At 41.3% G+C, this 19896-nt stretch overlaps 1 protein-coding gene across 1 annotated transcript; it reads right to left on the reverse strand.

The window, feature by feature from the left end:
• Positions 1–5661: 5661 nt before the first annotated feature.
• Positions 5662–18593, reverse strand: SLC45A2 (solute carrier family 45 member 2). The gene is made up of 7 exons (XM_065657269.1): positions 18158–18593; positions 16884–17060; positions 12947–13272; positions 9064–9207; positions 7600–7723; positions 6426–6631; positions 5662–5886 (listed from the first exon to the last, which is right to left on the reverse strand). Exons 1-7 carry the CDS (start codon positions 18591–18593, stop codon positions 5662–5664), a joined length of 1638 nt encoding a protein of 545 aa, XP_065513341.1.
• Positions 18594–19896: the final 1303 nt, after the last annotated feature.

Genomic DNA, 19896 nt, shown 5'->3' on the forward strand with positions numbered 1-19896 from the left:
CTATTCTGTGCTTTGGTGTGATTCTGTGATGGCAAATAAATTGCTATGAATATGTCTTTGTTCCAGTACAGTAGAATGTGCACGTGTGCCTCGCCTGACATTTATTCTGGAAAAACTCTAAAAACTTTATGCCCTCGGATCACCTCCTATTGTGTATTTCAAATTATCTATTATATGTTTATTGTCATGAAGAGATTTCAAAATGCTTTCACTGCTTTTTATTTCTGCTGAAACAGTCGAGGGAAGCTTAGAGGAAACATACTTTTCTTTTGCCCATCAAAAAGCATTTTCTGCTGAACTCCAGTACCTTATTAATAGGCAAATACAGTGATGCATATATAGGTAGAGAGCTACCCATGAGCTCCTGAACTGAAAGTAATAAGGCTCCTATAGCACTGTATTAAATAACTGTTCAACATGTACAGCTGATCATAAATACTTAAAAAGAAGAATCTAGTTTGATTTTCAGATTTGGGATTACATTTTCAGAGACACAGACTGAAATTTTGAATTTTGAGCACACTTGGTATGAAGTCATTCCAAGTAAAATATTCAAAAAAACCCGAAGTTTCTGTTCAGAAAAGAACAACACCCTTTGATAAGCTGCCATCTCTCTCTCAGAGAAAAACATAGTTTTAACAGCAGTTTTATTGCCATGTTTTGCAATGTTATGGCAATCTAACAATATGTGGGATATAATTCTTAAAGGTGTTTTTATTGAGATTGGGTGTTATGTTGGAATTTCAGCACATATTAATAAGAAAGGTAATCCAGCCCTCAAAATACCTGGAATCCGATAACTTGCAAATTGTGTTGCAATATGTACGGCATTTATTTTATTAAAAACAAACAAACAAAATCAGATCTGAATGTTGAAAAGCACAATAAATCATTTGAGATACATTTGCAGTTATATGGTGACCTGCCACCCATGCAACTCCAGGCTAGCGCTCCCAGCCTTTAACAAAAGGCATCTCTGCCAAAACCTTTTTCTTTCCCTCATGTCTCTCCTTATACCCCACATTTCTGCTGTCTTTCCCTCTCCTCCTCAGCACCTTATGAGCAGAGGGGCCCTGAAAACAGAGGAGTCAAAGACCCTGATGCTGCTCGTTGTCCTCTCTGTGTCTTCCACTGTCCCTGCCTCTCATCGCACCTTACCTGTCGGGAACAAGTGCAACAGAAATTCATCCACCAAACAAATGAGGGATGGCTGCACTCCAGGATCGAGCCTTGGCATTAGCACTGAAGGTTTCAAAGGCCAGATTCTACCATGAGTTTGATGCTAAGCGTGTCCTTGGTGGGCTCCTACCTATGTGTTCATGTACTGGTGCCTTCATTGGCATTACGCAGCTGGGTTACAGCTATTAGCGAGCAACTTTCTTTTGCTTAAGCACGAGAAAAGAGAGCTGAATTGCAGCAGCACATCGCTTCAGAGTACGGTGAAACAGAGAGGAACAGAATTGAGGTTAGAAAGCGATGCAAGGCAGGGCAGGCAGCTCCTGCGCCCTGGAGAAGTGCTATAATGTCATTGAACACCGGGGGGCAGCCAAGCACCCAGCCTTCAGGAGGAAAATACTTGATCTTCTGAAAGACAGCAGCCCCATTCATTCTCCTCTTTGGAGCAGCCATAGCCTTTGATAATTGCCCTTTCAAAAATAAGTCAAATTTTTTAGAAAAGGTCACAGATCTCTCTCATCGAAAATAACAGGCAGGATCTGCTTATCTCAGTCTACTGTGCAATCCAGAGTGAAAGCACTGAATTTTGTTTTCCCACTACAGCAAGTACTTACCTGGAGCAACACAAGGCAATACTCTCTGTTTTGATGTCTCTGCATGATGTGAAGTCACTATCTTTAATACACAGGTAAAATATTAATACATGAGGAGGTAAAAAGTTCATTTTCAAGAGGAAACTTTAGGAAATACAACTGATTAAGAAGTTTTGCATACCTAAAGGAGCAATGTATGAAACTGAATACACCATAGAAGGCAACTGAATTACAGGTTGCTTTTCACAGTTTAGTCTTGGACAAGTGGCCCTGACCATTTCCTGCTTAAATAGACAAAGAAGGAGCAGCTAGGGAATAAGAAATGAATGCTGGAAACTTAGAGGGAAAAGTTTGGGTTTATAGGTCATTTTTTATAGCGTTATCATGCCAAAAAATAATTTGAAGGCATTTTACAGCAGATGCTTCCACCCTTTCCCTCCATGAAGTGATCCCTCTACAGTTCAGAAATATCAAATGTCATCATTGCCACATCTCCTACTCACACCATTCTCCCTATCTTTTGACATGCTGCAGGGACTGGTACCATTTCATGGGCACTAATGCTGAAGTTGTGAGCTCATCCTGACTTGTGTAGTTTACCTGGAAGAAAAGTGTCTCCCACAAACCACCTGAGTTACTTGTTTTCAAGGGAGTAAAAAAAACTTAATGAGATCACTGTGAAGACCAGAATGAACATTGGGGGAAAAACATTACTAACACTGCAAATCTCTAAACAAGAGAACCAAAACTTCCTTGAATGGTTTGCTTGCACGACAGGCCTGCTTGTGAAATGGGAATGTGGTAGGCATTCATAAGAGAAAGAACAAGGAAAGTGTCATTTAGATAAGATCGCAGCCTTGTTTCCTACCTCATTTCATTCAGTTGTGACTAGTTCTGTTGAAGTGGGAGGGAGGAGGGGTTGGTTATCTCAAGACGCCTTGTCTTTAAACATATCATTTGCGTAAACACAATATAAAGAAGGTCTTTATTTATTTGATTTTATGTCTGGAAACAAAACCAAATGAGAAAGATCAGACTCAGGACACTTCTAACTTTGAAACGCACACCATTGCAATAAAAGCCGATAATAAGTGCAATAGATGATCATATTGATAACTCAAGTCCTGAACTATGTAAAATATCAGGAAAGGTGTAACTTCTTAAATTAGTAACACCACAGTACAGTTCTTCAGTGCCTTTAACATTTTTAACATTTTAGCACTTCTATTGCTGGAAAAAATACTTACTTCATCCCTTCTCAAGAATCAGTAACATTTTAGATTGTTTTCAGTGACACCAGAAATAATTTTTCTACTTCAGAAAGATCACCATCACAATTTTTCTGGTTTAAACACTGTTTTTCAAATTGTTGGTAGTTTTTTGTCTGCTTGCTATTCTATTTTTGATGAAGCCTCATTAAGAGAGATACTATTTAGAAGTCTTAGAAACAAATATAGGATGTTTTTATAGAAAGATTTCCTAAGAAAAAAATGGCTTTATTCTGTTCTGTGTTCTGTAGCATGCAGAGAATTATAAAAGGAAAGATCATGAGAAAGATGATAACGTGAGAACCTGAAACATTTTTCCCTGTATAAATCTGTAAATAAAAACATTGATATACATGATGGTCACATTTCTGTTCTCTCTGCAGGTTCACAATTCTTGTTATTTTGCTACCGATCTACAGTCACTCAGTGGGCCTGAATCAATGCCAGCTTTCTCTTTGTGTAACTGAGCAGAGATAGCACTGCCCATTCAAATTTTAATGTTCTGATGGCATTTGACCTCAGAGAAAATATTGTCGAAAACACAGGTTTTGCGAAGTTCCTTTCCCAGCTTCACGCTGAGATGGGGACTTTATGTCCTCAGCTCCTGGAGCACCGGTTTACCCGGTGCTTCAAATCCTGCAGTTCTATAAAACCAGATCACCCCTTCCTATCTCAATCGTTATGGCTCCACAGAAGCTTTGGTCTTCCCTTAAAGATTCCTCCCTCCAGGAGATACGGAGTTAATGGAAGTTAATGAGTTAATGATGGCATAAAGTGAGCTGAGAAGACAACCACTCTTCATTCTCTGGCCTTCTCCTTTTTGTCCTGGTTGAGACCCTTGTGCTCCAGCCATCAGCATCTATGAAGTTGTTAATCGCAGTTCAGGGGCTCAGCTTTTCCACGGGTGTGAAAAGAGGTGGATTCATGCAGAGCTACGAAAATGGAAGAAACCATAAAAAGTGGCTCTTTCATACAGCAGAATGAAGGAGCTGTGAAAAATTTCAAGGTTTACCAGGCACTGAACCCTGATTTGGGCCTACAGTGGAGACACAGTCACCAACAAGGAAAGGTAGCTGAGGCTGTCATGGGCTTGTTATAATTAATAAGAGTGTGCCTAAGGAAAAATTGTTTTTCCTGAGAATAAATGACTCGCTCTACTCTTGAAAACATACAAAAAGAATGAAGTTGGTGCATCCCAACAGAGGCACCTTATGCTCAAATCTAAGTGTTTATTTGTGGTGGTGTCAGTTTGTATCATGCAGAACTTCTAAGAGATCATCAGTGTATTTGACTGAACAGTGTTGATTATACATGTGCAACATTTAAAAACAAACAAACAAACAAAACAAAACACCATATCTGGTAATGGTCTCTCTGTGTCACTGTTCATTAACAATATTGTATTGGCAGATGGCTTCATGTGGCTTAGCATATAACATAACAAATGGATAAGACAATTTTCAGGACAGAGGAAGCACAGCATAAATACAGTATCACTTTCACAGACACAGGATTTTCAAAACTCTGGCAATATTATAAAAACAAGAATGAAGCTTCACATGCAATTACATACAAACAACTGCACTTTAGTATTTACTGTACAATAATTCCTGATTGCAGAACTGAATTTATTTACAATATTCTGTAAAGAGCAAATACTATTTCACTCAAAGCTAGATGCATGAAGGAAAACAGAGAAAACGGAGATGCTACTATAAGCTAAATACTGTCATATCTGATACAAAGATTTAAGTGGCTGACAAGCATTCATAAAATTTTTATTTTGGCCAAGTTTTTTTTTCAATTACAGTATCAAAGTCAAGAGGTAAGCTTTTTAAGAAGGAAGAAATGGCAGCTGTTTCCCATAGATGGATTGTTTAGGTGCCTACACATGGATTTACAGAGCAGATTTAGGCAGACTTTTGCGACAAGCTCAGTCAGTATAATACTTCCATTTATACAGAAGCAGCAGGATCCAGTATACAATAATTACTTAACAGTTATGCTTTTAAACAATAGGCTTCAATCTTTTTATATTTCAGTCATCTTTCACACCCAAATCTGCTTTTGACAGTAGCTGGGAATAAACTGATTCCATTAAACAGTACTACTAATCATAACACAACTGCTCTCTGCATGGCCTCTTAGACCGGTTTGGTCCTCCTGCAGCTTTTGACTGCCAGAGGTAATATCCCCAAAATTAAGATACCTGAAAAAAACCAGGATAAATAACAACTGTCTTCCTAAGCCTGTCCATTTTTATTACTTCTTCAGTTTATCACATACTTCATCTATTAACTTCCACAAATGGGTAATGAGGAGTTTTGTAATGACTCCTCATGTAGGGCATCAAGATACCATGGGCGTACACACCGTTATGTGTAATAGCACGTCGGCAGGAATGAAGTAATAAAGCAGTCAAAATACAGAAGCTTCCTATCTCAGGCATTAGGTAACCAGTTTTGTCAAGTCTCTATTTCATAAAGCTCTGGAATTGCAACCACTCCGAGGAAGGAAGAGAGTATGACGTGCCAGCAGTACTAGCATGGCAACATCACCAGTGCTACTGACCCAAAAAGAAAATGCTCCCCTGGGGAGATGTCTTCCGATGGCTTCACACAGTCCTACTGCACATACCGAACACGAAAAGCAACAAAGCAGCAGCCGATCAGTGCCACGGTAGATGCCGAAATCATGGTGACCACGCTGCCAGCGATACTAACCAAGAACCCCAGGCCCACACCAAGAATGATCTGGGCCAGCTGGACCATGGAGGTGAGAGCAGCGCAGTCGATGCCCTTCCCTCTCTCATTATCTCCAGCTTGTTCCCCGTCCTGCAGCTTCAGGCTCTGAAAATAAGCACAAAACAAAACTCAGTAAAATAAGACAGCTCCGATAACTTGCAGCTCTCAGGCAGTGTTCTGTCCTGACCCCCAGATGCAGCAGGATGGGTCAACAGTGTCCCTGGCAGCCAAGAGGGCAACCGTGTCCTGGGTGCATCCAGCACAGCATGGCCAGCCGGGCAGGGAGGGGATTGTCCCGCTCTGCTCTGCACTGGTGCGGCCTCACCTGGAGCACTGGGTGCAGGTCTGGGCAACACAGGATAAACAGGATATAAAGCTGCTGGAGAGTGTCCAGAAGAGGGCTATGAAGTTGGTGAAGGGTTTGGAGGGGAAGCCGTATGAGGAGCGGCTTAAGTCACTTGGTTTGTTCAGCCTGGAGGATCATGTGTCATCATATGCGTCATATGTGTCATAGCATGCGTCATCATAAATAGTTTGAAATTAAAATTAAAAGCTGCTCACCAGTTGTATCCAGTTTTCACCCAAAACAGACTAAACAGACCCAGACAGATATAAACTTACCTTTCTTTAGACATTGAACTCACCTCTTCTTCCCTGTGATACTCTGCAATGAGTTGGAAAGGCACCGTGTACAGTGTGCTGGACATGACACCAAATAGGGAACACAGAGCCAGAGTGGAATGGACGTGGGGAAACAAGCCAATTAATCCAGTACCCAATCCAAAAAGTAGGTATCCAATGAAATAAAGTCCCTTTAATCCTATGTATGGCAGAAGGATTTTCTGCATGTCTGTGAAAGAAAGTGAAAAAGCTGGTAAGACTAAACCAGAACAGGTTAGATTTCATGAGGGAGTTCCTTTCGGGGGTTTTATTTTGTAAAATGCAATAAAGGAGATAATCTTACTGATTTTGGAAGTTGCCTCAAATTATTGTAGGTATAAACTTGCCAAAGAACTCTTGCTTTCTCTGGGGATAGCCTTATTCTGGCATAGCCAACTCCAGAGAAGTAGTTAACAACCACTCTGGAAGAACTGCCCCCATTGACAACCTCAGACATTTCCGCTGTTTGATTATAATGCGAACATTTGGCACCAATCTCTATCTGAGCTGAGAAAGGCACTACAGAAATGCCTGCAGTTAAGCTCCAAAGGGGAAAAGATTTCCCTCAAGCCTCTTTTAGATGCTCAATTCAGCCCCCAAAATGCTACTCATTTGAGTTTTCAGATCACAAGCAATTTTTTTAATCCTTGGTAAGAACTATGGTGAAATCTATCTGGGGAACTGTGCTAGCATATTTACACATAATTTTGGAGAGCAAGGTTCATGCTTCTGGCAAGAACTTCTACTGCATTGTGAAAGAGTTATGTCATGAGAAATACAGATGGGAAGAGGCCACCAGAGGGACATTTGAGAACCTATAGCTACACCAGCGCTAGGTGAAAGAACATCTCAGAATGATGCCCATGGCATGGATTTCTGTCTGAAATTTAGCCTCAGGATGATTTTCAGCATTCAGGGTCAGTCCACATGCAGAGCAATGCCTTAACCCAAAGTGACCCCTCATCATATGGTCAGGAAGTGTTCACGTTGAGATACAAGTTTCTAACAATGCTGAGAATGTAACATTTCTTAACGTTTTAAAGTGGAAAAAAACCCAGTTAGTTTGGCATTGCTCTATTTTTTTAAACTATGTCAAATAGCAAACAGTTTAAACATAGTTTCAAAACAAAGTGTTGGAGTACTTTCCTGGGTACTTACAGGAATAGACTGATGAAGCGATTGCATTGATGCACAGCCCCCAGCATCCCATCTCTACTCCTGTTTTATAGGTAAGGTAAAGCGTGGAGTTATGAGGTGCATAAGGACTACCCTGGTATACAACCTGGAAGAGACCACAAGATCACAGAAGGCAAGGATGGACTGCATGTATATAATGCATCTCTCAGAGGGGAACAGGGTACCCCACTCAGGGCCTCATCCCTGGCAGAGGAGATAATTAGCACCCAAGAAATCTGTTAAGGCGTGCTAAAACTATCCTTTCACAGTTCACTAAGTTTCACACTCATTTCTCCCAGATTCACACATCCCAGGTTCCTCCTGATTTATTACGCTCTGCCTTTTCCTGGGCTGTCCACACTGACTTGTTTGCTCTTTTTCCTTTGGAGGTCTTGGTTCCCACTCTCCTTCTCTCTCCACTTCTGTCTTCTTGCCTTAGTCTTTCTTTCCTGAATTTATCTACAATTAATTTTTTGTTTTCTCTTTCAGGCTTACCCCAACACACTCATTTTTTCCACCCAGTAATTGTCTTACTCAGTTTCTTATCTAGGCAAGCAAAATTTTTTCTTTCAGTTGTTCATATACACTGCAGAGAGAAAAAAACAACCAAACAAACAACCCCAACAACAACAAAACCAGCAACAACAGCCAAAACCCCACAACCCTCCCTCTCACCTACAGAGACAGAAAAAGGCAAGGAAATGGGAATATTGCATGGAAATCACAGAAAAAAAAAAAAAAAAAAAAAAGTGGCAGTGAGACGATTCATGCCAGGAGCATATTTGTACCCTGGAAGAAAGGAGGCAGACAAGGTCATATAGGCAATAATCACTGGCAGGTAAATAGTCTTACAGCCTATGAATAGTGTGGGAAAGGGAGCACTGGGTATCGGGAAGGCAAATAATAGCTGGCAGAAGGGACTCAGGGAAAGGTTTAAAGGGGCACGGCAGGGACAGCCAAATTTAGGAGACGAGCTTTCAGCTACCCAGTATCTCACTGTGTGCAAAGCGCTGCAGAGCCTGAGGCCAGGGATGCTGCAGGGCAGGTGGACATCTCTGTTCCAACAGTGCCAGGACATGGACAGCTGCGTCCAAGCAACATCAGCATTACTTTAGTTAGGAAACGTGCCCACCTCGGAGGGGCTCCAGAGCCAGAGCAGAGAATAGATGTGTTTGGAACAGCTCTGAGAGTTTCATGTGGGACAGCTAAATAGATACAAATAGCCTTATGAATACTAAAAGGTTTTCCCCAAAGATCCAACAGACTGGCTTGGAACAAGGGCCTGAGATCAATTAGCTTGTTTACAAAACTCTTGTTGAGCCATCCAGACACAGCTGGCTCTGCGACCACTGTAATTCCTTCAGGATTATAACGCTGTCTTATTTATTTTCAGTGGAGAAGGAGATGTTATGAGGAAAGAGAAGTGAGAGGATTTTATGCTTTTACCTGTCCCATGAAATCCGTGAAGAAAAGCATGTTGGACAGGAAAGCCATCCATCCAAAGAGGTGGCTCACACACAGATAGCGATAGTGGGATGGCATATTTAGAAGTGTCTTCAGGAGTGATTTAAGGGTCATCCGCCTTTGATCCTGAAAGCAGGTATATAACAATAATACAGTATTATTGCCCTGAAGGCTAATAAAACAGCTGATAGCACATGAAAGGCCTCAGCACCGGTTTTTTGCTAAACTTCACAGTTTTTTACTTTTTGGGGAGGAAGGGTTGCTTGGGTAGTGAATGTCCTTCAATATATATTTGATTTGTAGGGCCACTGCCTAATAAAGTCACCTGAAAGATTCACAGAGACTCTGGGAGAGCTGGGATGTATCAGCAAGGACGTATAATTTCTTCGTGTTATGATCAGTAGGATTATTATTTACCTGTACAAACCCCAAACCAGAAGCAAAAATAATTTCTTTATAGAGACAATCAGCTTTACATTGAAAATTTAAAGCTGCCACAGAAAAAACTGAAACTCAAAATACCTCTTGAGAATTAGAACGTAACAGTTGTGGAACACAGCACTTCTGAGACCTTGTTGCCATTACCTTCTATGTGCTAAATTCCCTAGAAAACTTCACCTCTTCTGGCATATCGTAAGATTTCCACTATGTACTGTCCTCCCCTCCACGAAGCAGGGAGAGACTGTGGTACATCACAGGAGACAGAGCACCACTCAAAATCCTAGCGCCCAGAGAACACCAGCTCCAGCACCTGAATGCCTCATCCCATGGCAGAAATATCTCATTCAAAAAAAATCCCATTATTTGTGTTGGTTAACAAATCTCACTGATGGGGAAAACCAAAATTTTGCACCACCTTCAATGCCCCATCTTATTTCCCTCCTCTTTTTCTGAGCCCTGTGCCTCAAAATTTTTCCAGACACATTCATCAGATCACTTGTGTCATATGAATTTTTTCAGTACTGTAGGTGGCTTGATGTCAGGCATTTGTGACACACAATTCTTACTGCTTTGAAGTTCCTGCATAGTTCTTTGCTTTTAAAGAAAAAAAAAAGATATTGTTTTATCTGTATATGATGGAATACTTCGAATTTTCTCTAGTGATGTTTGGAGGTAACATTGTTGGGACAGATGGTAAGGGGATCCGTGTGATCATGAAATGTGGAAGAACTGTAAAAGTTATGTTCATTACTGGTAATCTGAATTTTTGCCTTCAATTTGCTGGAAGATAGCGACATTTTTCACTCCCTTCAATGTTCTGCTTTTCACAGTTCTGTTTTCCTTTGAACTAGGTTATGCTGCAAGCTACTGTATGAATAATCACCACATATAAACTTGGGAAATACTTTGCTCCAGTGAGAGGTTTTTAATCCTCATAGGAATGCCAAAATTCAAGTTGCGGAGTTTCACCTTGAACTGCCTGTTGTCTAAATCCCTTGGAGTTTCTCTGGGCATCCCTGTCTGTTTTAAACAGGGTAAGCTTCCTATTCTTCTATAGTTGTAAAAAAAACAACAAAAAAATCCACATTGTCTCATTAGTGTTATTTCAAGGACCATAACTATCGTCTGACTTTAATTTTCAACTCTTCCACATGGTTCTTTAAAACAGCTTTTCCAATCAAAGTGTTAACATAAGGTCAGGGAACTACAAAGGATACTGCTCTAATTGCAAACAATAATTTGACAGCTAGATAGAAACACTTGCTTTCTATTTAGATATTTTAGAGAGTGGAAATGGAAACTGAAATGTTTAATGCACACATTCGATACACAGCAACACACAAACCCCGATCTAATTTAAACGATGTGTTGAAGTTTGGCTCTGTTTAAGTGCCTTATCCTTCAAAAGCTCACAATGCCCAACCATTTTATCTATAAAATCTCTACAACTCAAGGCCTAAGATGATTCTTAAGGATATAGAGGAATCAATATGACTTGGGTTTTATGGCAGTAGATCCTGAGTAACTTGACACAAAAGTAAAGAAAAAAATATGCATGACTTTTAATGTGTGTTTATACTGTAACAGGTCAAATCTGATAAATAATCAGTGTAGCTATTAGCACATAAGATCACAGTCCTTAATTTAGAAGATATAGGCCCATGATGCCTGCAGCAAAAAAAGAGACACAGAAAAACAGGAAGCCAAACCACTTATTCAAGGAAGCAATTACAGTAATGAATGAACTCAAAAAACATGTACCACAAGAGACAGACAATTAAGGCAGTGACTGTCCGGAATTTATAGATACCCAGGCACATCAAGAAAACATGAGACAGATCAAAGCCTCTGACAGACTGTCCAGATAAAAATACAGAGAGGAGGTCAATGGCACAAGCTGTCCCACAGTGGACACCAGAGCTTTGCCTTGGGTGTCAGATGTGACTGATTCAGTGGAATCGGTTCTTGCCAAGGTAGAGGCTACCCCGGCCCATAGTCTGCTCCCCGTGCTTTCAATGCACCTGCTCTCTCTTCACTTACCTTCCTTCTTTTTTTAGAGCCCAGTTGGGCCAAGCAGCCAATGACACTCAGCATCTCTGACAATTTGGAGGATGCTCAGAGTGAACAGTGCTGGTGGGGGATGTTGGCTGGTCAGCCTGGCCCACGTTGGGGAAACAGGGACAGCACCATAGTCTGCCAGCCGTGTTCTCCTCACGCATTGTCACTTGCTGTCCCTCTCTGTGTTTGCCCGGCATTTTCATCAGGCAGTGTTCTATTCTACCTCTGTGTGTTGTATTTGGTGTAATAATATTTTTCTTTGGGTTAGGAATGCCAAGTGCTATTATACTACAAATGAAAAATAGTAAAAGACAATAAATCCCTTTTATTTGTAGCTTAAACATGGGTTTAGGTTTCTAACTTAAAACAGTCTACACATTCTCTGTATTTTTTACCTGATTTATCAAGACCTGTATCAGGGATAAATATACATAACATCAAGAGATCAGAAGGGAAATTAAAACCACAGGCAACTGTTTCATCACTTATTGTTACACTAGGAGCCAGACATACACATTAGCCTTTGTCATTCAGGGTACCATGATAGTGCAGTGAGGATTCCTAACGCTAAAAGTCAACAAAACAGTAAAAACTATTTTCTGTTCCCAAGACCATTCTAGAAATGAGCTCTCCAGACATTTCTCAGGTAAATTCACCTTTTCCTAGTTGCCTTAGATTGAAGCAATTGCTCATAGAAACGCATCAGAAACAGAATAACAGTGATGATTTGAAAGGTCTCGCTATTCTCTCCCACCTAAAGCTCTGCCAAAGACACCGCTACAAATCACTTAAAAATAAAACTCAAACTCTGTAAGTGAGGTAGCATTGTTATAGAAGTAACAATTTTAAACACATCACTACTGTCACTAAATCCTCAATTAAATGCTGAGCAGTAGCATAACTGGAATGTTTACCAGACCAGGGAACAAACACTTCATATGTTTTACATATGTAAGTGCATGGACTTCAATGGGGGTTACAGATTTACATCACAGATTAATGGTCTGTAGTCCTCGTCCAAAATGTGATGTTAATTCTATCAGGAGTGAAGGACAAAGTATATCCTCTTTACAAAATTCACATGAGGAGGGTATCAGGAAACAGACACAGAGCAGAAACCCGAACCTTTTCTCCCTCATCCCTGCCAATTGTTCAAAGTGTCAGGATTAGTCCATCTAGACCCTCTTGGTGGAAATACTTTATAAATTTAAAAAAAAAAAGAGAAAAGCAAACAGGCTTTCTATTGACCCTGTTATCCTAGTGGAGGATTCTTTTGCTATGTGTAAAGGGGCTCTATTGCAAATAGTCAGCATTAGCTAATTACAGGGTCTCCAAGGATAGAACGATATGGGTTACAAAATCTTACCTCTGTACGTGACGCAACAGCACATTTCTCTGATTTAGTTCCAGACATTATTACAGTACATGTTGATTTGAAGTCACTTTTCTTGAGTTCCTCCTCTAAGGACCTATATTTATAGGATCCAGTCACTTCCAACAACAACTTTGTCTCTTCATTTTCATAACTGAGTGGGACTTCAGGAATACTGAACAAGTGCACAGTAAGGCAGATTAGGAGAACCAAGGCTGCGAAGAAGAAAATCACCTGGAATTCCGATATCAAGGAAAATCCTAGCATGGTGTGACCCCAATCCATAGCACCTGTCATGTAACCCAGGGCTCCTCCCAAACCTACAGGGGTGGGGAAAAGGACAAAAAAAAGATCTACTGGCATTGATAAAATAAACAATCCATAGACAATACCCTCAACATGCAATCCCCTCTAGAAATGACTGAATAATAACTCTCCAGATATTAATCACAAGAAGCAGGAATACTGAGCTAAATACACACATAAGCAGTTACCAAAAGATCTCTTGAAAAATATCCTCAGCTCTGGTGGACAGAGGTCTCCAAAAATGCCTGAAGACATAGCAACATGGGCATCCACCTCTTTTCTCTTTGAGCTTTTATTTTCTTTGAAACAGTGAGTAATACAAAATAAAATTCTACTGAAATTTATGGGGTTTTTAACTTCAAAGAACAAACCTTTTTAAAAATTATATTGAGACTATTTATAGTTTTGAGTTTGTAAAATGTATTTTATACAGCTGAATCTAAACAGAAATACTGTCTCCATGTGAAATTAAAAAAATAAAAGGAAATAAAACCAAATGCGTTTTCTTGTAGTTATCAAAGTCCAAGTACCTCACCACTTGGAAAAGAAAACAAAAAGGATCAAATACAAATGTGTAATTCTATTTACTGATTTTCTCAGAAAAGTTAGAATAAAAGGTAAAATGAGAATGTGACCTTGTGTCTTGAAATTAAAAAAACAGTGTTCAGCCCAATTTTTTAAAATAATATTATTTTTGTTATCAGTGCATACAGCTCCAGAAGCACAAGAAATTGCACCGTGTACAGAGCTCTGGTAGGGGAAGCAGCTTTGTAGAGTTGTGACACCTTGTTAACTGGGTGGTTCTGCAGGACACGGGAGTCAAGCAGGAAAGAGCATTTGCAGGACTTGGAAGCATTTCTGCTCTTCTGCTTAGGAGAGCTGAAGACAATGTATGGCAGACTAAATATCTAACTAAAAGTAACATCTGCTTCACCTAAAAACAAAGTGATTTTAATTTCATTCTGGGCTTTCTGTACTTTTTTCCCTCTTGGTTCCGATTATGGTCCTCCTTCATTGTGCCGTGCTGGATTTTACAAGTGACTGTATCCTTGCTCATTCTCATGAAAAACAATTAAGCTGTTAATAACTATTTGAAGAAATCCCCTGCCATGAGCAGGGACATCTCCAACTAGATCAGGTTGCTCAGAGCCCCGTCCAGCCTGGCCTTGAATGTCTCCAGGGATGGGGCATCTACCACCTCTCTGGGCAACCTGGGCCAGTGTTTTGCCACCCTCATTGTAAAAAATTTCTTCCTCATGTTTAACCTCATGTTTGCACAGAGTGAATGTTAGATATTTGAGGTCTTTGCATACTTGTCCTCATTTCAGCTGGGATAGAGTTAATTTTCTTCCTAATAACTGCTGTAGTGTTGTGTTTTGGATTTAGCATGGGAATAATGTTGATAACACACTGATGGTCTAGTTGTTGCTGAGCAGTCAAGGGCTTTTCAGCTTCTCATTCTGGCCTGCCAGTAAAAAGTTGGGGAGTGCACAAAAGGTTGGAAGGAGACACAGCTGGGACAGCTGACCCCAATGGACCAAAGGGATATGATGCTATATGATGTCATACTCCACACATAAACCTGGGGAAGAAGAATGAAGAGGGGAACATTCAGAGTGATGGCATTTGTCTTGTCAAGTAATTGTTGCTCGTGATGGAGTCCGGCTTTCCTGCAGATGACTGAATACCTGTCTGCCAATGGGAAGTGGTGAATGAATTCCTGTTCTGCTTTGCTTGTATACGCAGATTTTGCTTTACCTATTAAACTGTCTTTATCTCAACCCGTAAGTTTTCTCACTTTTACCTTTCCAGTTCTCTCCTCCATCCTACGGGTGGGTGAGGTGAGCGAGTGGCTGCGTGGTGCTTAGTTGCCAGCCAGAGTCAAACCACAACAACACTGTTTCGGCAAAAAGTAATCATCACATTGGAGTGCAGTCTGAGCGTGCTTGTTGGATATGTGCACTCTTCCTTCTACTTATCTCAGTGGTCATAAGATTCACAACTGCAAAGCTACTGACTTTCATGTTCGAACCTTAAACTGAAGACAACTTGGAGAGCAAAATCTTGGAGATATTTAGTATAAAAAGAAAGAACAAAACATGGGAAATGAACTCAGTATCTAAAACAGAAGCTAGAAAATAAGTGGGAAGATTGTTGTTTCTGTCTAATAGGGATAGAACAAGGAATGATAAATGGAACTTGTAGGGAATGGATATTAGGATCAGATTTCAGGTAAAACTGTCTAACAAAAAGGCCAGTGGAACAGACTGTTTTGGGAGGGCTGCAGAACCCCTATTAAGGGAGGGTTTCAAGAACAGGCTACGTAATTACCCATCAAGAAGGGTTAAGATACCAGTGTTCCTGCTCTAGAAGGCACAGAGTGATGGACAAAACAATGCGAAGAAATCTGTTCCAGTGTTATTTGGTGTGATTTGTCCCACATCCCTTTTCACAATTCAGTACACAAATGAATCAGCTAAATCTGTAGATCTGAATTTGGAAATGAAGCCTTTTTAGAATCATCTGAGGAAAAACTGCAAGCAGAGCTCTCCTCAAGGCAAGAATACATGTAGAGACTCAGTTCCCTCTCTGTTTAAACAAGTAATCGTTAAAAATTCGATCTGTTAGTTTCTAAAGGATAATACTGATTTCATTCCCATGTGGCTTTAAGGTTCCCTTTTAATCTGTCTTCCTGGACACAGCTATTTCATACGTACAAAACTGGCCTGTCGTCAACAGCTACTGCACCTCCCTCCTAGTCTAGAGTAACTGCCACTGAATCTATTGGCCTCTGCTCCTGGTAGAGCTCAGTGGCCTCAACAATCTGCACCAATGCAGATTGCATGACTTCTCATCTTGTCTGCTTTTTGTCTAGCCCTTTCACAGTGACTGCTCCCAGACACGGAAGCTCCTCCTGATTCACATCACAGTTACACAGCATTACATATCTTACCTGTGCATTTTCTCAACATAGGGCTCATGTAGCACAGAAGGTTTCCTTCTGTAATTCGGCAACATTTTGAACATGTGTAAAGGCAAACAACACTCATACTTCATTTGCAAGAGCCTGGACTGAACCATTGGGACTTATTTTGTGGAAGTTGTGAGTTCTGAATTTTACACAGAACTCATTCTATACAGGAAGGCAGCACATACTGGAGCACTGCTGAAGAATGGAAATCAACTATTCTGGTTTGTGCAGCTCTTGCCCTATGTCACTCGCAGAGTAAAAAATGTTATTTTTATGTGCTATTGCATGGAAACAAGTTACATATCCTAATTTTTTTCCAGCAAAAACCTGAAAAAAACCAAGACAAACCAAAACCAACAACAAACTGAATAAACACTATTTCACTTTTTGAAATAGTTAATTGCTGTTACTTCAGTCATGGCTATACTGCTGTAAGTGTTTATGCCCGCGGCTTTCTACAGCAGAATTCTTGTGGCAGCAATCACAAGTTGCTGTTCTCTGGAGTAGTGGAAACCCAGCAACAAAAGACTCGTGACTGAACTGTGGGATCAGATGATCAGTTCATTCAAGATTAGAAACACAGTAAGGATAAAATCCATGCAATTACTTTCCCCTCCTTTGAGACGCAGGGAGGAAAAGAAGGCATCTGAGTACCTGTAAGGAGGGCGTGGTAATGCAGACCTTTCTCTTTATCCTGATGAGAGCAGACATCAAATAAATACGCTTTGATGGGGCCATCAATAAAATCAGCTGCAAAATCAAAAAGCACTACTCCCAGCATGGTAATGACTATTGCCCACGTCCGCCGCTTGTTTCTCTCATCGATGAACGCTACAAAATAAAAACACTCTCATTCTGACAGCAACAGCGCCATGTTCTGCAAAACCACACTTTATTTGATCTTTCCTGATACCTCTATATCTAAACAGTGCTTAGTTATGCAAGAGAGAGCAGTGATACGAGCATCACATCAGAGAAACAGGATAACTGAGTCCAGGTAGTCCTGAGCTGCGCTAGGCTGATTTACTGCCTTGAGCCAGCACAAACTCAGGGTACTCCAAGCTCCACAACCAAGAGCATGACTAGCTCCTAACTCCTGCGTTCCTCCATGGCATGCTCTGATAGCCTACCACACAAGCATTTTGTAGTACTTTTTTGTTCTATTTGTCCCACCCTTCCATTGTTTTAGATAATCAAGGGTTGACATCCCTTTTTTGGGCAAAAGAATACAAGTATATTCAGCACCAATCCAGGAAGAGAAAATCAATCCATACATAAAAACACACACCTCTCCCCTCTGCCAAGTCATAACAACAGCAACAACCTTCCATAGAGGGTTTGAGAAGTTACTTCTCAAGATTAAATATAACGGTATCTAGGGATATGACTCCTATTTGATTTTGCACATTCCAGGTGCAATACTGTTTCCAAGGAGTTGTGGACTTCTGTTACTCACCAGCATAACAGAGTCTAGGGTCAAGCCAGTGATACAATAATTAAAGACACATATTTGAATCCTAATCCTTCTAAACCAAATATTCAGTTTGGATGTGTATTACATCACACAAACAATAGTGATCATTTAACTTAACAAGACCGATTTTAGTTCCTAAAAACTTGTCTGGGCCTAAGCAGTGCTTTACTTCTGTGAATGGATCAGGCCATCACACCAACATACAACATACTGTAACCAAACGTACAAACTACAGAACACTATGTATAGGCTACATAAACAACATGCAGCGTTAGGACTGAACGTGTTTGAAGATTTCAGTGCTCTCCAGTATCTTCAATGCAGCCAAGTAACATGATACCGAATTTTAACACCCCATTTTAGCAGAGAAAAAAAAAGTAACCCCTCTTTTCTTTCTGATTCAAAAGGCTAGGACGGGTCTTTTCTGTTAGCAGAGTGCACGCCCCTCACTCACCTGAGATCATCATGTCCCCATTGAGGTACAAAGCCATGCCTAACAGCATTATGATGCCCAAACTCAGAATGTAAGGTCTCCTCCTGCCCCAGCTACAGGTGCAGTGATCGCTGGCTGAACCTACCACGGGCTGCAGCACGAAGCCCAGGATGGGGCTGATGAGCCATACCAGGCTGTAGAGGTTCTTGGGCAGCCCTACACTGAGCAGCACCGGCGTGACAAAGGCAGCCTCCACGGCATAGCAGAACTCCCGGCCAAACATGGCCATGCTGTGCATGACCAGCCTTCCCATCGTCCGCTGCTTGGGCACCATCGCTCCAGTCCTGGTCACAGATTGCAGCACAGCCTCCTTCTCCCTGCTGCTGTCCATGTCGGCCTTGGCCACCTCAGAAGGGGGTGGAAAAGCCCCGTAGAAACTCTCTTTCGTTAAGGCCATCGCTCTGGCTACGCACAGCGCTCTGGTGGGTCGGTCCTGCCTGCCCCGGCTGACATGGAGCCCAGATCATATGCCGGGAGGGATCGGTCTGTGCTGGGGGAGGAACTCACATACTTTCATGGCTCTGCGATCACAAGTTATGCAAGGAAGGGGGCGGGGAAGTGTGTCTTAACATTAGCAGATTTGAGCTCTTGGGCGTCTTTAAAACCCCCAACCGTCCACAACTGAAGAACTACTGTTTAAGCATGAAATACACATAAAACAGGAATATACATCACATAGGCAAGGAGCAGGATTAGCCTGACACAAAGCTATTCCTCTTGTTGCTGTAAGAGGTGATACGAAGAATCTAGAGTCCTCATTTTTCCATTCAAAAAACATGAGAACCAGTCAGAGTGACAATTTCCTGTTGACTGAATGGGGGAAAGAATCTGTAATATATACCTACAAAAAAAATTTCAGTCCATTTAATGAAGATAAGTGAACCTACGTATTGCTCTAGAGTGTTAGTGGCAGACAAAAAGCTAGACAGAAATCTAGGGAAAAATTTTTGCAGCTGCTGTGTGCCCCCCCAATAAAACTGATTATTTTCTTCATTTCTGAAAAACGAAGGATATCAGGATCACTCAGGGTTTTTTTAAACAGTCTTACCTGCCAAGAGGAGTTCTTGAAAGAATCTGGAGTGACATACCAAAACTGTACTTTTCAGTTTGGCCACCTGAGTGAGCCAGCTGATCCAACATATGCTGAATCATAGAATCACAGATTGGTTTGTGTTGGAAGGGACCTTTAAAAGTCATCTAGTCCAATCCCCCTGCAGTGAGCAGGGACATCTTCAGCTAGATCGAGTTGCTCAGAGCCCCATCCAGCCTGGCCTTGAATGTCTGCAGGAATGGGAAATCTGCCACCTCTCTGGGCAACCTGGGCCAGTATTTTAGCACTCTCATTGTAAAAAAATTTCTTCCATATATCTAGACTGAATCTCCCCTCTTTTAGTTTAAAACCATTGCCCCTTGTCCTGTTGCTATAGGCCCTACTAAAAAGTCTGTCCCCATCTTTCTTACAAGCGTCCTCCAAGTACTGACAGGCCGCAATAAGATCTCCCCGGCGCCTTCTCTTCTCCAGGCTGAACAGCCCCAACTCTCTCAGCCTGTCCTCACAGCAGAGCTGTTCCAGCCCTCTCATCATTTCTGTGGCTCCTCTGGCCCCTCTCCAGCAGGTCCATGTCTTTCCTGTACTGAGGGCTCCAGAGCTGGACACAGGACTCCAGGTGGGGTCTCACCAGAGCGGAGCAGAGGGGCAG

Source organism: Caloenas nicobarica, chromosome Z (genome assembly GCF_036013445.1).
Source record: "Caloenas nicobarica isolate bCalNic1 chromosome Z, bCalNic1.hap1, whole genome shotgun sequence".
NCBI classification, from domain to species: domain Eukaryota; kingdom Metazoa; phylum Chordata; class Aves; order Columbiformes; family Columbidae; genus Caloenas; species Caloenas nicobarica.